At 41.2% G+C, this 18,714-nt stretch overlaps 1 protein-coding gene across 1 annotated transcript; it reads left to right on the forward strand.

Annotated features, from left to right (window-relative positions):
* The first annotated feature begins 12,523 nt into the window (after window positions 1–12,523).
* Window positions 12,524–17,973, forward strand: nipal3 (NIPA like domain containing 3). Its single transcript, XM_060052785.1, has 11 exons — window positions 12,524–12,742; window positions 12,982–13,050; window positions 13,310–13,481; window positions 13,565–13,624; window positions 14,000–14,145; window positions 14,762–14,858; window positions 15,621–15,756; window positions 16,010–16,098; window positions 16,202–16,265; window positions 16,372–16,466; window positions 16,721–17,973. Exons 1-11 carry the CDS (start codon window positions 12,698–12,700, stop codon window positions 16,903–16,905), a joined length of 1,158 nt encoding a protein of 385 aa, XP_059908768.1. The 5' UTR covers window positions 12,524–12,697; the 3' UTR covers window positions 16,906–17,973.
* Window positions 17,974–18,714: the final 741 nt, after the last annotated feature.

The following is an 18,714-nucleotide window of genomic DNA, read 5'->3' on the forward strand; positions in this document are numbered from 1 at the left end:
CTCCCGCCTACCTTTTCCCCCACTCTCTCTCTCTCTCTCTCTCTCTCTCTCTCTCTCTCTCTCTCTATCTTACATCTCTCTCTCTCTCTCTCTCTCTCTCTCTCTCTCTCTCTCTCTCTCTCTCTCTCTCTCTCTCTCTCTCTATCGCCCTCTCTCTCTAAAGCAGTCTTGGATACAGGAAGAACCACTTGGGTCCTAAGATCTTCTGATGACAGTTTCAGGTCAAAGGTGGTCATTTAGTTCAGTGTAGCCTAAGAGAACTAACAGTTCTTTAACCGCTAGTCCAAAATATAGGCAGCATTACAGTAATGTAATGTTTAAGACTCCAACCATCAACAGATCAATATAGGAAGCAAAAGGATATAATGAATCAAATAAACTGCTAAAAGGGAATATATTAGATATTAACTTTATTTCTGCATATCTAAAAAAAAAAAAACGCCCAAGGACACTCCAAAAATAAACAAGACAACGCTTTTTGCCGGGATTTATTTGTTTTTATTAGCGGTTTACTTGTTTTATAAGTGTGAAAAGACGACCATCACAATATCCATTGTTTGGGATCTCAATCCCGGGATATTGCCCAATATCCCGGGAGAGAGTACCAATCAAATTGCGCCGTCTTAGGAGATTCACGTGCAGAATATACTAAGATCAGATATACTAAATCCTACAAAATGATCAGACCACATTAGTCAATCCAGAACGACTATGCATAGACATGAAAACCTGTTCAATTGAAATTAATTTGAATCAATTTGATTTGATTTAACTCATCTTGCTCTAGAATAAAAGATAAAATATTCGAGGAAAAGCAGCACAACCCTGTGATTATATATTGATAAAACTCTCAATCATACCCAAATTGAGTCAACTAGAGATTCACAGCAGCAAATGCAAACCTAACATAAGCATACATGTTTAAGGGAGCCACGTCTTTGCTGACCTGTAATGGTCAGATGATTTAAACAACACAACAATAAACTAAAAAATTAAGTAGAGATTTTTTTATTTTAAATCAAATATTAAAACATGCATTTCAAATCTGCTGGTGCGCTGTGCGGCGTGTCGCATGATGTCAAATAAAACCTTTATGTATAGCTCACTTTTAAGGCAGGGACATGTAATTCAAAGTGCTTTACAGAATAAACACAACCAGATTACATCAGCCTATATAATACATTCATATAATTCACTTAAAAACACACAATAACTTATACTGTTAGTCAAAGTAGTCAGAGTAGTGGTAGCACAGAGACTGATCTTGGAGATACGTCAGGCATGAGGAAGACCTTGTAGTCTCCTGAACTGTGAAACCCTTCAATGGAGCCAGAAACCAGAAGTCCACTCAAGTGTGTGTGTGTGTGTGTGTGTGTGTGTGTGTGTGTGTGTGTGTGTGTGTGTGTGTGTGTGTGTGTGTGTGTGTGTGTGTGTGTGTGTGTGTGTGTGTGTGTGTGTGTGTGTGCGTGTGTGTGTGCCAATGTGTGTGTGTGTGTGTGTGTGTGTGTGTGTGTGTGTGTGTGTGTGTGTGTGTGTGTGTGTGCATGTGTGTGCCAATGTGTGTGTGTGCATGGGAGTGTTTGTGTATCAGTGTGTTTGTGTGTGTGTGTGTGTGTGTGTGTGTGTAGACCTGCATGTGGGTTTGCACGTGCCTGTGTGATTTTACTTGTGTGTGTGTGGTGGCAAACAATCAGATGTCAGGCCTGTTCCTAGGCACTACTTGTACCGTGAAGGAGCTCTATCATCACCTCACTCCTCCCACTGCTCCTTGTTGCCCCCTGCTTTCTCTCTCTCTCTCTCTCTCTCTCTCTCTCTCTCTCTCTCTCTCTCTCTCTCTCTCTCTCTCTCTCTCTCTCTCTCTCTCTCTCTCTCTATCTCTCAGTCTCTCTCGGTTACTCTTCCTTTCCCTTTTATTGTCCTCTCCTTTCATCCCCCCCCCACACACACACACACACCAAAGGTCTTTTGACCACCTAGAGTGACTGACAACCGTGAGAGCAACTTCCTCTTGACTCCTTGATTTAACACCATTGCTGCTTCTACCACTGCATTTACATTCGAAACCTTTCTATAATAATGATAGTACAATCTATTGTTTAGGCTCTATTCCATACAGCGATATGCAACAAAAAAACATTGCAAAACATTACGAAACCCCCATTACCAAAGTAATGCAAAATGATAACTATACATTTAAAACAGGTTCTTTATTACATTAAATTGCATCGGTCTCGGGAATTCTCAAAGTCGAAGCCGGATCCTGTGAAGTATAACGTCCCTCCTTTTAATAAATTGTTCTATCGATCAATCCATTTTTAGTGCCGTTGAACATACAGTGTAGCGGTATATTCACTGCGTTCCTGTCTATACATTAATGTGGGTTTAATGTTGCGGATCTCCCTATCGTTGTCATGCCGGTTGTGGTTGCTGCTGAGTCCAGGCTTTAACTTTAGACCCAAAGTGCAAAAAAAACCTCAGAAAGGACGAGAATAGAGTGATATGCTGTTAACCAGACAGTGTTAAGGCTGCATCGAAGCGTAGATTTACATAGAGATTACCACAGCAAAAATATACATTTATAAAGAAATCGATGATTGTTTATTCACATCCTCTGAAGTAAAGCACTCTTTCCCTCCATGCTTAGCATTTCGTCAGGGTGGAATGTCTATCACAGGCCTGAGGAAGGCATACGCAACTCCTGTAGCATTTCACCCTCAAACTATTCCGCCTTCTTCTTCAGGGTGAGAACATGCTCGAGGCACCTAATAAGGTAAGCCCAACAAAGTGCGTACCTTATAGCTAATGTGCTGACATTATTTGCTTATAGCTTATGGCTATAAGTGTAGCTATAACTTATAGCTAATGACGGACATCATCAATCCCCCGTATCTCCTTGTTTTTCTCAAGAAAGTATACAAAAAACGTCACTGAGATGGGCACTCAATTGTGTTTCTCATCATAACAAGAGATCCATGACATGCATAACTTAACGCCTATCCAACCTGATACATCTCTTACATAGTTAGCTATATTTCTCATGGCATCACCTTACGTAACAAACAACAAAAACATTTCATCCATATAATCTCAGCACATTGTGACTTTTTTGCATAAAGCCACACTCATTTGAAGCAACCCTACCGTTTTTGGATGCTCATTTATAAGTGGTCTTAACTGCATTAGCGGAAAGAATTGAAACAAATTCTTTGGTGTGAGTGAGTGCATGTGTGTCTATAGGTTTAGGGTTAGGGTTAGGGTTAGTTAAGGTTAGGGTTAGGGTAAGGGTTAGGGTTACAGTTAGGTTAGGGTCTGTGGACTATTTGTTTGTCCACACACATAGTCTTAGCAAAGTCACATTTGTGAATTGGTGGGGGGACCAATTCTCTCCCCCCCTAAGAGCCTGCTGTCACTTTGTTAGGTCGAGACTTGCGAGAGGCTCCAGCAGCCTATGAGGAAAGGACCATCCAAAGCCCCCCTTTTCTAACAGGGGCTGCCACTCCCAGAAACCACATAGCCATCACGCCCCCCAACCCTAAGTCGTGGGGGAGGACAGGTGAGGAGTTGGGGGTGATTCAGAGGGAGGGGATGGGGGGGGGGGGGGGGGGGGGGGGGGGCAGAAGGAGCAGAAACTGGTTTTAGACAACCAGCCATGGCAGCCGAATAGGTGACCATGGGGCAGTGAGAGGGGACAATAAAATAAAAAGGAGGATCTCACAGTTCTTCACATGGTTCACATGTTGTGCCACAAACATGTAAGTCTTGCATAACATAAGACTTACATGTTATGTTTAGTAACATAACATCTTAATAAGGTGTACACGTCTCTAAGCACATGTTCTGTGGTAGCTGCAGGCTTAGTCCTTTGTGAAATTATGAATGAAATCATCATTATAATATTATTATTATTATTATTGAATCATTTGGTCGCGTACAGGAGCCTTAGACACATACCAAATGGGCTCTAGATAGTGGAGGAGGCTCCCGTTCAGTTAACACTCAGGTCCTCTTTGTGTTTGTGCGTAAAGTCATTTCTGAGAGATGCAATCACTTTGTTTCAGTGTTGAGTTTGGCAGTCTGGCGATGTGTGTGCGGTTGTTTTGTTTGTGGTCCACAGTGAAGCATACCGCTGAGAAGCACAGTGAGATAAAGCTGAACAATGAGAGATGGGTGTTATGAGGACGTGTGCCACCCACACACACACACACACACACACACACACACACACACACACACACACACACACACTGAGCAGGAACGCCCCCACACACACCCACACAAAACATCAGACACACAAACATGTTTCCCCCCCTAAACACACACACACATACACACACACACAAGCGCGAGGCAGAAAGAGGTGATAATCCTTCCCATTGAGTGCTCTCACATAACTCTAACGCTAGTCCACTGAATTCTATCATATCACACTGAGATGCTGAGAACTACAGCCGAGAAGACAAATGGGTAATTGTGAAGATTTACCTTAACAGGGCTTTAATTCCTAGCTCTCATAGATTAAGAACATCTTACGTTGAGGCCAGGGTGTAATATCAGGTGTGATTCGTAAGACGTGCTTCAGTTGTCGATAAATGCAAACCTTGACTTGGTTCAATGGCTGAGCCACAAGCCCACGCACCGTAATCTGCTGGATCCCGGGCTAAGCCCATTTAGTGCAATGCAGACTAAGAACAGATGCATGCGCAACTAATGCATACACATGTGCACTTCGCACAGGGGTTAAGAAAGGTAGCCTGTAAGAAAGGGAGAGAGAGAGACACACGGGACGACACACACATACACACCCGCCCTAAGTGGGGACAAATATAAAGCTCATTTACATATCAGGTTTCATGCCCTGAGAGAAAAAAACTGAAGACGTATTTATTGTTTAGCCCTAGGGCTGTCTTATCTGCAACAGCTTACAAACCAGGAACTGCAGTCAGCTCCTACTCTGATGAATTGAACTGCATTCGTTTTTTGATTACGGGGATATTTCAGGCCATAGATTACAGTATACTTCATAAAAAAAAAACGGAATTGCACACGTTCTTTTCTTGGAATAAAAAACAGTCCATGTCAAAGTTCTCATAAACATTAGTTCAAGTAAAAGATCTGACAGCAGAAAATTCCATCCACCCCTACCCCTCGAGCTTGGCTGGCCCTTTGGGAAGAATGCTACCTAAGAATCACACTCGAATAGCCTCCAGAGAGCAATAGTGTATGCAAAAGAGGGCCAGGTAGCTGTGGATACATCAAGACTCATATTGTTCCACGATAATAATAATAATAATAATACATTTAATTTAGAGGCGCCTTTCAAGACACCCAAGGTCACCTTACAGAGCATATAGTCATCATTCAAAACTATGTAAAACAGACTAGGAATAAAAGGAAAACAGAGGTTAAACATGAAGAATAATAATAATTAATAACACTCAAAGACGCCTAAAGTGAAGGGGGGACCTCACTAACCACCACCAATATGTAGCACCCACTTGCAAGGCAATAGCATCGCCCATAGCTGTAGAATCTGGTTGATGTCCAAAAAGTATTCCTACACACATATTCATTCTTTCTTGTATCTCTTCTTCTATCTTTATTTGTGTGTGTGTGTGTGTGTGTGTGTGTGTGTGTGTGTGTGTGTGTGTGTGTGTGTGTGTGTGTGTGTGTGTGTGTGTGTGTGTGTGTGTGTGTGTGTGTGTGTGTGCGTGCGTGCGTGCGTGCGTGCTTGTCTGTGTGTCCGTGTGTTTGTGTAAATCACAAAAGGTTACATTGGTAGAGACAGTAGGAGAGACAGACGCTTCTGTGGTTGTAGGGGGGGGTCAAAAGTCAAGTGGAAACTAAAGGCGATGAGGGCCGGACTTGTTGGGTCTGGTCTATACTTATATTCCCTGTCATCTTCATCAACATCATAGTTTTGCGGTTGCAGCGATAAACATCTGAACCCTTCTTTGGGATCAGCCTCTTTTCCCAACACTTTTCCTCCTCTTTTCATGCAGCACCCGACCCCACCAAACACACACACAGACTCATAGACCTTTTCTTCCCCCTTTTCTCTCTATGGATGAGTGGTGCCATTCCCGTGGGATAGTGGAGGAGGACAGCTTTCCAGGGGCTGTTACATCATCATCCCGGAGAAAGGTGGGAACTGAGAACATGCCCGGACCACCTTCACCAGGAGTTCAGTATCGAGCCCTCTTGAGTGGAGAGAGAGAGAGAGAGAGAGACAGACAGAGAGAGAGCGAGAGAGAGAGGGAGAGTGAGAGAGTGAGAGAGAGAAGAGAGAGGGAGAGGGAGAGAGAGAGAGAGAGACAGAGAGAGAGCGAGAGAGAGAGGGAGAGTGAGAGAGTGAGAGAGCGAGAGAGAGAAGAGAGAGGGAGAGGGAGAGAGAGAGACAGAGAGAGAGACAGAGAAAGAGAGAGAGAGAGAGAGAGAGAGAGATTCGGCTTGATGGCTCAGGAACACAGGTGTACTGTTGTTGTGTAGACACGCACCCACACAGACACACACGCAACACACACCCACACACATACACACACACACACACACACACACACACACACACACACACACACACACACACACACACACACACACACACACAGCTCCTATCATTGTCTTTATCGTGCATCTTGTCACTTCTCAGTGTTTTTTTCCCCCCGTGTTGTGAGAGGGAACACCAGATATGTTCGAGGTTAAGATCAACACATCTTGGCACCCTTACAGATGGATAGATAAATAAATATTTAATTACATTTCCTCCCAACCTCCCCCCCCCGCCTTCACCGATCTCTCTCTCACCCATTTCCTCTCACTCGTCCTTTCCACCCAGTTTCGCTCTGCGTGTCCGGGCTCGTCGAGAGTTGGTGGAACCACGCGCTCCTATTCTCTTCAGCCTCCTGAAGGAATCACAACGCACCCAGGCACTCCGTCGCAGGGCGGGGCCACGCTACACCGAGACTGGGGAGAACACAGGGGATTGACGTACTGAGGCGGCGAACTGTGACCACAGGTCTTGCTGATCCCGGGCGCCAGGCCGTGACACGAATCAATCAATTTCTTTATGAATAACATTGCTTTGCTTTTAGTAATTTGCCCGGAGCTTTTTAATCCAAAATGACTCACGTGCAGGACGGGAGCCAATTAAAGCATATCCAACATAATAAGTAGCAATCTTTCTGCAGATTTGTTCTCTGATTGTTTTGGCTCATAACAAGGTATTTGAATAAATCAACAGAGGTTGAAAAAAGAATGGCGGTGGTTGATGGTACGTTACAGAGCGATTTACATAGAAAAGTAAAATGTGGAGAGGTGGCCCTGTCTAGCCCTATAGTAGGGCATGATATGTTCACAGCCAGGATTAGGGGTTGTATTGCCACTGCGGGCTATCCATGCAGAGAATGTATGCACACGCACATGTAACTTAAGAATGATTTTATCATTTTTATATATGCAAACATATATCTATGCATCTATCTTCATTTTTATACATCTATATATCTATCTCTATGTTTATATCTCTCGATAACTTTATATGTATAGATAGCAAATGTATACACAGAAGTGTGTATTTATTCATTTAGTTTAGTGTGGTTGAGAGACATGTTGCGGAGAGGGTGCCAACCAGGAAGTGAGATTCACCTGCTAGTGCGTGACTCACGGCCCCGCAGGAACAATTCACCTGCCGCTAGAGAGGGAGGGAGGGGGGAGGGAGGGAGGGAGGAGGCGAGAGGAGAAGGAGAGGAGGAGACGACAGACTCTATAGGCGCGGGTGAGAGGGAGAGAAGGACATGCCTTAAAGACAAATGCGGCCTGTCAAAGGCTCAAAAGAAGCACCAGACTGTGGTGTGAACTGAGTCCTGGACTTTATGGGAGGAAGGGGGTGGGACAGGGGTAGGACGGGGCTGGGGGTGAGGGAAGAGGGAGGACGGAGGAGGAGGCGGAGGTGGATGGAAGTTGTCTCTTGCAACAAGTCTAACCTGAATCTAAAGCTTACAAGGTGGCGTGATTACTGAGTGCTAAAATATGAAAGAACAACCAAAGACAACGAGAGAAGGAGAAGAAGAAGAAGAAGAAGAAGAAGAAGAAGAAGAAGAAGAAGAAGAAGAAGAAGAAGAAGAAGAAGAAGAAGAAGAAGAAGAAGAAGAAGAAGAAAAAAAAAAAAAAAAAAAAAGGAGAATTAGAAAGGCTTTGTTCCTTCTCTATTCTTTCTCCTCTGGTTTCAGATGAGGGCTGATTCTCTCTCGCCTCTGAAGGAAGAGCTGCATTTGAGGGTGACAGACAGACAGACAGGCAGACTGGATGAAGTTGTCTTCATTCATCCGCGACTGAGGTCATGCCCCCCCACCAGACAGACACAGAGCTTGAAGGCTGCGTTCATAAAATACACAATTCACACACACACACACACACACACACACACACACACACACACACACACACACACACACACACACACACACACACACACACACACACACACACACACACACACACACACACACACACACACACACACACACACAGAAAGACCAAAGCATATGCCATGCAAATAAAGACACTTAAATTCCACAACATCATTCTGACAGTTGTGTGTAATCTAGCCAGCATGGCAGGGTCAATAGTTGAAACTGAGTTAATTTACTCTTCTCGTTTCTGGTTAAGAGAGAGCGCTCTCTTAACAATGCCTCTTGATATCACGAAATATAATGCTTTGATTTATTTTGACATGGTCGATTGGAGATTAGATAAAACATATTATAAATTAGAAAAATATAACAATCAAAGGTTTGAGTTTGAGTTCACATCCAATTGTACAGACCTACCTAATCTGTTAGATATACAATTAATAACCTCTAGATCTTTTTCAGTCTTTGGCTTGCTTAAGACAAAGACGTCATTGCCTTAGGACAACGGATGAAAATTAGCAATTAAGATAACTCCGGCATATTTATATTGATGCTCTGGCTGACATGTTGATTAATGTGCACTGTCCTAATCAAATAAATAAATTGCCTATTCACTGACAACAATCTCAAATTATGATAAACTGTTCCACAATTATCTCTCCAGATTAAATTGTCAGGTAAATCGACATTGCTTCCGTCATTCTGCCAAAGCGATATACATTTTAAGGGTTGTAAGTGTGTTATAATGAGAGTTTCTGTGGATTGCAGTTATTGAGCTCTGGCAGGGGCAAGTGCTTTTCATACACGAGGCAGACTCAAAGTGTTTCACATAGAAAAATCATCGTCATACAATAAAGTATGAGTAAAAGAAAACATGGGCAAAGTTTAAAAAAAAGTCAATGTATTTAAGATTTAGCAGGAATCTAAAGCAAACATACAATAAAATGAAGTAATATTGGGAAAATATGTAACATAAAACAATGTCAATATTCTGTGGTCAAATGTCTTCTTTTTTTTATTCAGTAGGCCTACTGCCAATAAGGCTGCGACTAAAACCGAATGCCAGATATCAGAGATCAGCATTCCCATTTGTTGAAAAATAACCCGAAAACATTCTTTATAATATGGTCATTGTCACACATTGTCAAAAGCGATTAGGAGTGTTCACCAGGGACAAGTTTGGACAGGCCAACCGAATATCATGTTAAGATAACCCTGCACGTAGAGTTCTTGTCTTTCTCCGAGACAAGAGAGCACTGACTTCCTGTTACATGGTTCCTTGCTTAGGTGAAATGAATAACGTACGTGCATTCTTCAGTCATTACGATCTCATCTGACTTGCTGGTTGGTTTGCTTTTCTAAAACCGGCCTGCCAGATATTAAGTACACTGTGGCACTTGCTACCAACGTTCAAACATTCCAATGAGGAGAGTGGCTCGCCCCCACGCAAAAAAAATGACAGCCATAGCCTAACGGGCAAGATGGTGGTGCATCGCAAGGAGAGTGGTGACAAAGCATGTAGCTCTGCAGATTGTGTTAGTTTTGTCCTACTGGTTAGAAAGCAGCTAGTGAGGTACATCAGTATTCATTCTGATCAAGTTATTTGTGGCCTTTTATTTGAGGCCAAAGGTGTCACAGTGCAAAGGACAAGAGGCTATAGCATATGGGTTGACAATTTCACCACAGTTCACTCACTTGTGTTTTTTGTTGCTGCTGATATGAAAAAGTATGAATTTTTCTCCAGTTGAAAGTTAGGTGAGATGACCAGATTGTTCCAACTGTTTATCATTCATTCTAGTCACTTATCCGACTAATCTTACCTTTATATACAGGCTCACACACACACACACACACACACACACACACACACGCACACACACGCACACACACGCACACACACACACACACACACACACACACACACACACGCACACACACACGCACACACACACACACACACACACACACACACACACACACACACACACACACACACACACACACACACACACACACACACATACAGACGCACACACAGAGACCAAACACAAACACACAAAACAAACCCACATCAAGCCAAATGCAATCACAGGTGGCGGCAAACAGGTCTGTCTACATTGCAGGATGGCCTGCAGGGAGGGGATGTGTCGTGACCATGCAGACTGAATCACTCGGGGGGCACTGGTCCAGACCAGTCAACCTGCAGAAATGTTTGGTCCACTTTTTGTTTTTATTACTATCAGAAGGATGAATAAATGAAGGATATTATGTGGACATTTTTAAAGAGTTTGCGTGCTTTTTCTTTGTCGTTATTTGACTTTACATTAATTCAGACTTATTTTTTAGTCTTCTGATTTGACATTGCATAGTCTCAGAAATGTATGTTAGGTATAAGAATCTCGCTTAGGTTTTCAGAAGATGTATTAACACGGCTTAAATCCTACTCTAGGCCCCTTGGGGAGAAGCACCATCTATTTACAGCACATATTTACCTCTTTTATCTCAATGGTCTCTGACCTGCAATCAGTGTCTGTGTGATAAACATCTAGCGTCCATCATGACACAGCTCATTCCAACAGCTCATGTCACAAGTCACTTCGAAAAAAGTTTGAAGCATAGTAAAAAATAGTTGCTGTTACAATGCTGCCCTTAAGGAGACAAATCACAAATAGGATTATTAACAACCAGAAAAATCTTAACAAGCATTTATGAAGTGATACAATTGGAACAATTGATTACATAAGGTTTTAATTGTATGTTTTATTTCAGTTTATTCATCAATGTTCCATCATCTAATTAACCTGTCCAATATGTCAGTTGCCTTACTGTCTGCATAATGTCTAATCCAGAAACTATACTGCACTATTACTGGTGTGGTGTGGAGTTGGGGACACAGGTGGTATTGTGGACACATGCAAACATGCGCTGTGGGATTGAGACCAAACAGCCAAATATAAAATTGACGTAGTCTGCAAAATGTAGGCCTAGAATGCTATTTAAGGGAAATGTATTGATAGTAATCCATACCATCAGGAAATTACATTATCATGATTTGTAATCTAATTAAGTAAAACAGGAGCAGGTCTATATAGATTTTTTGAAATCCGTCCAATGCCTTTCCTTAAAGGTTATTCATCTTTATCAAAGGTGTATAATAATTTTTTTTATAAACGCTAGGGAGAGCACGTTTTCCTTCTCATGCACCTGTCGTTTCTTCGCTGTAAAGTCTCCGCTCATCCACGACACTGTTGTAATATTGTAGCTTGACTCCCTCTATTGGCGGAAAGATAGACTGAACAACTGTGAATGTTATTTATTTTTAAAAAATATAGGCTTGGTTTCTAAAAGTATTATCAACAAATTTTACTTATCTTAGAAATACAAAAAAGTATATTTTGTACGACCAATTCGTTTGGTGGGTGAAACAACTTATTAATGTTAAAATGAATATCAGGACAATTAACCAGGGCCCCACCCCAAACTGGCATTTATGACTTTCTTTCACGATTCGCTACGGAAAAAGTGACTCAGCGACAACACATATCCAGTGATTTGTATCACAATAGAATTGCATTCGCCCTCATTTTTTACTTGATTCAGTAGCATTGTAATTATAACATTTGGGAGAGGGAGGATTTGTCCACAGTAACGCCCAGCTATAATTATACGGATGTCACGGGAAATAAGGTGAGGTTCTGTAGGCACATGGATGTATTTTTATAATAATAACGACAATGCAAACATAGATTGTAAAAAAATACAACAATTTAATTACTGCTGTATCAACCGTTACGTTTTTAAAAAAATTGGGCATTGCTTACTTGCAGGGAAATTACAATATGGTAATTTCACAGTTTATTAAGAATCGTCATGGTGTGGATAGTAAATATTTGGTTTATTGTAAAGCCCCACATGTGGATGATGATGATGTTTATTTCCGTGTCATGCCACACAAGTGGCCCATCCCACCGGATTACAAGGAGTGTAGTACATACACAATTACAATACACAATACTATAATATACAATACTTCCGGCACCGGAAAAACACACTAAATATGAATTGACAAATTCCTCTTAGCCCACGCCTTTTCAATAAAGTACAGCTGGAAGGCGTGGCCTGAAGCCATATCCGGAAATACAGTGGCCCGAAGATGGCGATCATCGTAATGAAGTAATCGACAGGTCGAAACCATTGAAACTCGAGGAAAAGGCTGAGCAACGCAATGGGGGATGGTCAATTGCAATGTTTGATTACCATTAACAACTAGAGATTATTACGTCAAAATTATGGAAGATCTGGCGTACAGACGAGATATTACGAAGTCATATACGGTAAGCATCAAATGATGACCTAAGCAAGGCTCTTTGTTTTGACAGCAATCAAATGTAGTTACCCAGGAACACGATACGATCAGTCACTCTCTGTAACACCGTTAATCAATATTTTGTAGTCGCTAAATGTTTCACAGCTTGTTATAGTCTGCAAAGCTCTTAACCATGATCAAACGTATAATTGATACAATAACTATGTCAATGTTTCATTCAGTGAATCCCCTTTATTTTCTCCTCAGGACAATCTCATCGGGACATTGCTTGCTATTTTTGGGAATGTTCTAGTCAGCATTTCATTATGTGTTCAGGTATGTCGCCCAGCATGTAGGGGACAGGGAAAGTGTTGGTATATGCAAAATCTTGAGTCAATGTTTGTGTATGTCACAGAAGTCTAGTGCAATGAGTAACAAGCTAACACACGGCTTATTGACCATATGGTAGCCGTTATTTTTCTTTTCATAACCTTAATACCACCCCAGGTATTAATTTACATACAATTTATATTTCCATTTAAGGTCATGCTTGTTATTTTGTTTTATTTGACTTGTGCGTTTTTTCTGTTGACAGAAATACAGCCACCTGACGCTGGCTGGAAACAAGGACCCACGTGCCTTCTATCGTACTAAAACCTGGTGGTGTGGTTTGATCCTGACCTGCTTAGGAGAAGGGGCCAACTTTTTCTCATATGCCTTTGCCCCAATCTCTCTGGTGGCACCTCTCAATGGCGTGTCTGTCTTAAGTAAATGTTTTGTGTTTTTTTTTAAATCATATTGCCATAAAGTTGAAGGTTCAACAGCTGATTTAACCTTTTCGTTCTTTCAGCAAGCTCTATTTTAGGTCTCATATTTTTGAGAGAAAAGTCAAAGCCAAAGGAGTTTTTCAGTAAGTCTGCATAACTCTCACGTGGATAGTTAAAGTGTTACTGGCTTGTAAAATGTATTTCCTTCCTACCTTGTTTCTTTAGTAATAAGGAAGTGAGTTCTTTTGAATTAACAGATTTTTTAAATAAGGAAGTGGGTTGGCATTTGATTGTATTAACTGATTTTATTAGGTAATACAAGCAAATTTTGTCAGATATTTTATCCATTTTTATATATCAATGAGTTGTAAATTGACTTGGATTTTATATTAATTTCCTGCATTATTGATTATGTGGGTTAGCAACTGCTTGTATTTAGCAAAGTTTTCAACTACAATATATCTAATGTGTTCTCTTCACATAATACATAAAACACACATCTCATCTGTTAATCCCAGGACGGTTTGGGCTCTCCTTCCTGGGCTGTATCATCACCATCGGCGGGACGTACCTCTTTCTGACGTTTGGACCAAACTCTCATGAGAAACTTCAAGCGGAGAACATTGTGAAGCACATCGTGGGATGGCCTGTGCTCTTATATCTGGTGAGGTCATTTATAGTAATCGCCAGTTGACTGTTTCTGTTGCATTCATAATCGTTCAACTCAAGCTATGAGACTGTCCTATGAGATTAGTTATTATGAGACTGTCTATGAGATGTGTTCTCAGACTAACTATGAGATGAGTTATGAGACGAACTATGAGATTATCCTGCTTATTAAACGTCGACTTGCTAAAGAAATCAATAATTTTACGCAAAATATAATGACAACGAATGACAATAGATTTTTCTTACGTCTTATTGCTTTTGCTTAAAATAAATCTGTTTGATTCTACGGTTGGAGTACTGCGTCCACAGCAACGGTCGGTTATTCATAATAATGGTTTATTTAAAAAGAACAGACCTCAGAAAGCCATTATTTACTATTTAGAATTGGGCATTCAATGAAGCCATGTAATAAATATGAACAAAGTTAAGTCATGTATCAAACCTATACTGTATACTTTAAGGCATTTATATATTTTTTAAGTATGAGTAAATGCAATAAAGGAAATCTCAATGACCCTATACTGCTAATGAAAATCTCACAGGAGGGTTTTTCTCTGGTTGTAAGATAATTGACCATCCGATATTGATGTGTTTTTGTTTTTGATCGACAGCTCCTTGAGATCATCATGTTCTGCCTGCTGTTGTACTTCTATCGACAGCGGAACGCTAACTACCTCGCGGTGATTCTGTTCCTGGTCGCGCTGCTGGGTAAATCCTCAGCATCTCACATACACACGAACGCAACAAAAACACACCTACAAAACAGGAAGACCCTCTATGGGATTACAGTCTAGACTGATGTTTATATCGACTGCGGCTTGAGGATGGAACGGAAAGAAGCTTGGTACTTAACAGTGTGTATTTGCGTCCATTATTTATTTATTAGAATTCTTAAGACTACACTACATCACGTTACGTACAGTCAACAAATAATTTATAATAGAACAAGCACCAAACAGAGTTAGAAAGAAAACCATTTGAAATAAAAGATGAATCTTCACCTTCTTATATATTGTTGAGAAAAATGATTTTCTTTTTTTACAGTAAAAAAAATGATATTGGATACAAAAGTGATCACGAATAAATGTGAATATAATACACCATATCACATCCTCTCAAGAAAATTAGATCTAAAAAGTCCATTCACTTTTGATGGGTTGTTGACCATTTGTCAAGAATTGGTCTCCAGATTTTTTGTTTCCTCCCGAAGAATTTTTTTTCATACTACTTAATTTGTATCTACTCTTGTGTGTGCTCCTTCTCAAGCTTTCTTCCTTTCCCCAATGGATTTTCGAAAAGCTTTAGCGCTCTATTTATAAGACTTCTCATCAGGGAGGGTCATTGAATATGTGCGGATTAAGCACTCCTTCAACACTGTAACTGATAATGGGTTAATAAGAAAAGCATTGTGACGACATGTGACTCGACATATGTTTTTGTGTTGGTAACGGTTGTTTCTTTTTCCCACAGGTTCAGTCACAGTGATCACTGTGAAGGCAGTGTCAGGCATGCTGGTCCTGACGTTCGAAGGCACCATGCAGCTCACCTACCCCATCTTCTATGTCATGTTTGTCTGTATGGTGGCCTCTGTGGCATTTCAAGCCAGGTGAGTGGCTATTAAAGATCAACGTTGAGGTGCGAGGGAGAAGAGGAATGACCGCAATATGCATTGCATGTAGCAGAAATAAGAACATGGTTTGGCACAAAGGACGTGAGAATAAAAGACCACACATACAGGAACTGGTTTCTTGGCAAGACTTTGACAAGTGCTTTTGACGATGCAGCATGCGCTTGTGCACTTGTACTAATATTCCCTTCTCTGTCAACCTTTCTTCTTCTTCTTTCCATTTCATACTTAGATTTCTCTCTGAAGCATGCCAGTTGCATGATTCCTCTATGATCGCCAGTATTAACTACATTCTGTCCACCTGCTTTGCATTGATAGCTGGTGAGTGGTATTGCACTTGCACTCTGCATATCTTACTTATTTTTCCAAGTCCCAAAAGATAATCACTAATCACTCCATTCCCATGCCCTCCTCATTTATTCAGGGGCTACGTTTTTTCTCGAGTTCAACTATGAAGACATTCTTCATATCTGTATGTTCCTGTTAGGGTGGGTAATGTTAATATACATGCACAATATATATACACGACTGTAGTATGTTTGAAATGTTTCCATGACTAAATGTCTCATCTGTTTAATTTTGGGATGTGTGCAGGTGCTCGGCTTGTTTCGTGGGTGTATTCTTCATCACGAAAAACAGAAAAAGACCAAAGAGCTTTGAACCGTATGTCACCATGGATATGGCAAAAGGTTTGCAGAAACTATTCACAACATATACGTCTGTAGAAAATGTAGGTATATATATTAACGGATGTGTGTGCGTGCGCGTACGTTTGCGCGTGCGTGTGCGTGAGCGTGCGCGCAAAGTCACTTCTCTCACATTTGAGGTGAATTTGAATATCAAGGTTTTCAATTTGAAACTTATCTCCTCGCCGGCCGTGTTTTCATATGAAAATGAATCGGGTCTTGCTTTTATCCACTGCTGTTTTTTTTTACCTGGCCAGGTGTGCCGACTATCCACGACCAGGGCCTGGCGATCCAGCCCGACTACAGTGGCTCCTTCTCTTATGGAGCTCTCGTAAACAACGACGGAGTGGCTCCTGCTACACTACCTGTTCAACACAAGCATGCGACGCCGGCGTCGCCCTCACCACCAACCACCAAGTCGTCTAACCTTAAGATGGACTAGGGATGTGTGTTGGTTCCCCTTCGCCCTTAAGTACAATGTCAACAGAAGCACGGCGTGGCACTTTCGATGGGAGGGGTGCCGTTTTCTTTTTACATCGCACAAGAAGAATGATAACGCCGCAGTGTCTTTAATTAAATAATTCCGTCGGTGTGTGGGTCATATCCAGTGGTTAACCACCATGGTAGAGGTTTGTATATATTTTTTTTTTAAGCCATCATTTTGTTTGCTTCGCCCAGACCAATACCTGAATGATTTGGCTCCTATTTGTGTCCAGCTGTACACTGCAAAAACAAACAAGAGAAGAAATCAAAGATTCAACCCTGGATTGACTCAATTGATCCAGCTATTGTTTCTATCTCTGAATCAATTTGGGCTGTGTCAAGTTTCGCCCTCGTGGGATGTTATGGAGGGGTTGCTTGTTACGTTATGGGTGGAGAGGAAGGACTGGAGGCGTTTGGTTTGAAGCGGTGTTTGGTATTATAAATCATTTGAGTGGTACCCGGAGTGAAAAACAACTTCCACACACTACGAAACCCTAATGTGCCTTTTTTATAGGTCTACTGCCCATTTATGACTAAGCCATGTAACACATGATTCATAAATTCGTGCTTTTATCTGTTTCTTACCTCCTCACTAAGTTATTCATTTTAGATAGGTCTGTATGTATGCCCTATTTTCCTACACTCGGAAAATAATAATAATGTTATTACCTCAGGTAAATTAATCTCATAATAAAAAAAATCTGTAACATTTAATTGATATATTTATGGACTCACTGAAATAGAAGCACTATAGCAAAACATGATATGCAACGTACGGAGCCCAAACGCAATCAACTGTGGTGGTAAAGAAGCAGAGACAGAGAGACCGATTGTATCAGTAATTTTTCATACAGTGATAAGTGACACATATTGGTATTGTTTGATCATCGTATTGTCTGGTTTAAATTAATTGTATTGTTAAGGTAAATGTATGATGTTACTGTGTATATCGACATTTGTGTGGGTGTTCTTTAAAAAATTTGCCAACCTATTACAATTATAATAATACATCCATTAATACACCTTACATGCAACTGTTATTTTAAAGGTCTTTTGATAATTTCAGTTTAGCAACCCAGGGTTTTTAGATAATCCCCTATATATTTTATGTTAAAAATTATTTAATCAAATTCGACTAGATGTCGCTAATACAATAAAAGCAAAACGCCTTGAATGGAGGCTGTACTTTCAATACTTTTCCATGAAAGCCGACTATATTTGTTTTTCTCCTTCTCCCTTGCTATTGTTTAATTTTTTTATACCATGCAATATATTGGCTTTTCATCTCCCAACATGCACCTGTGTTGCCCTCTCACTATTGTCGGATTGACAATAGGCTTCAATCTCACTCCATCACCTCAGTACAGTTTCCCCTTGCCATCCCCGCTTAAAAACGTTTATTGATACCTGCACATCCCTCATAGTCTGCCCTTCCCAAAGCCTGGAGTATGCTCAGGGAGAGCTCAAAGACCAGGTTGAGTAACGTTTGTGAGGCCTATGCAGTGACCCCGAGGAAGAGGAGGAGGTTGAAGAAGAGGACACGGTGCTTGGGGAGAGCGATGCAGACACCCCGGTGGTGAAAATTAGAGATCTAAGCGACCTGATGAACACGTGCAGCGGGTAAGTGTGTTTGTGTGTGTGTGTGCGTGTGTGTAGATTACCTCACGTTGATCGGTCCTCCAGGTGCGGTTGAGGTCTTGCCGCTTTTAGCCGGAGATGCTTGGACATGCCCACCTGATGGGTGACTGCTAGTTAGCTGTTTATTATA

The sequence above is a fragment of the Gadus macrocephalus genome, chromosome 5, assembly GCF_031168955.1.
Source record: "Gadus macrocephalus chromosome 5, ASM3116895v1".
Classification (NCBI taxonomy): Eukaryota; Metazoa; Chordata; class Actinopteri; order Gadiformes; family Gadidae; genus Gadus; species Gadus macrocephalus.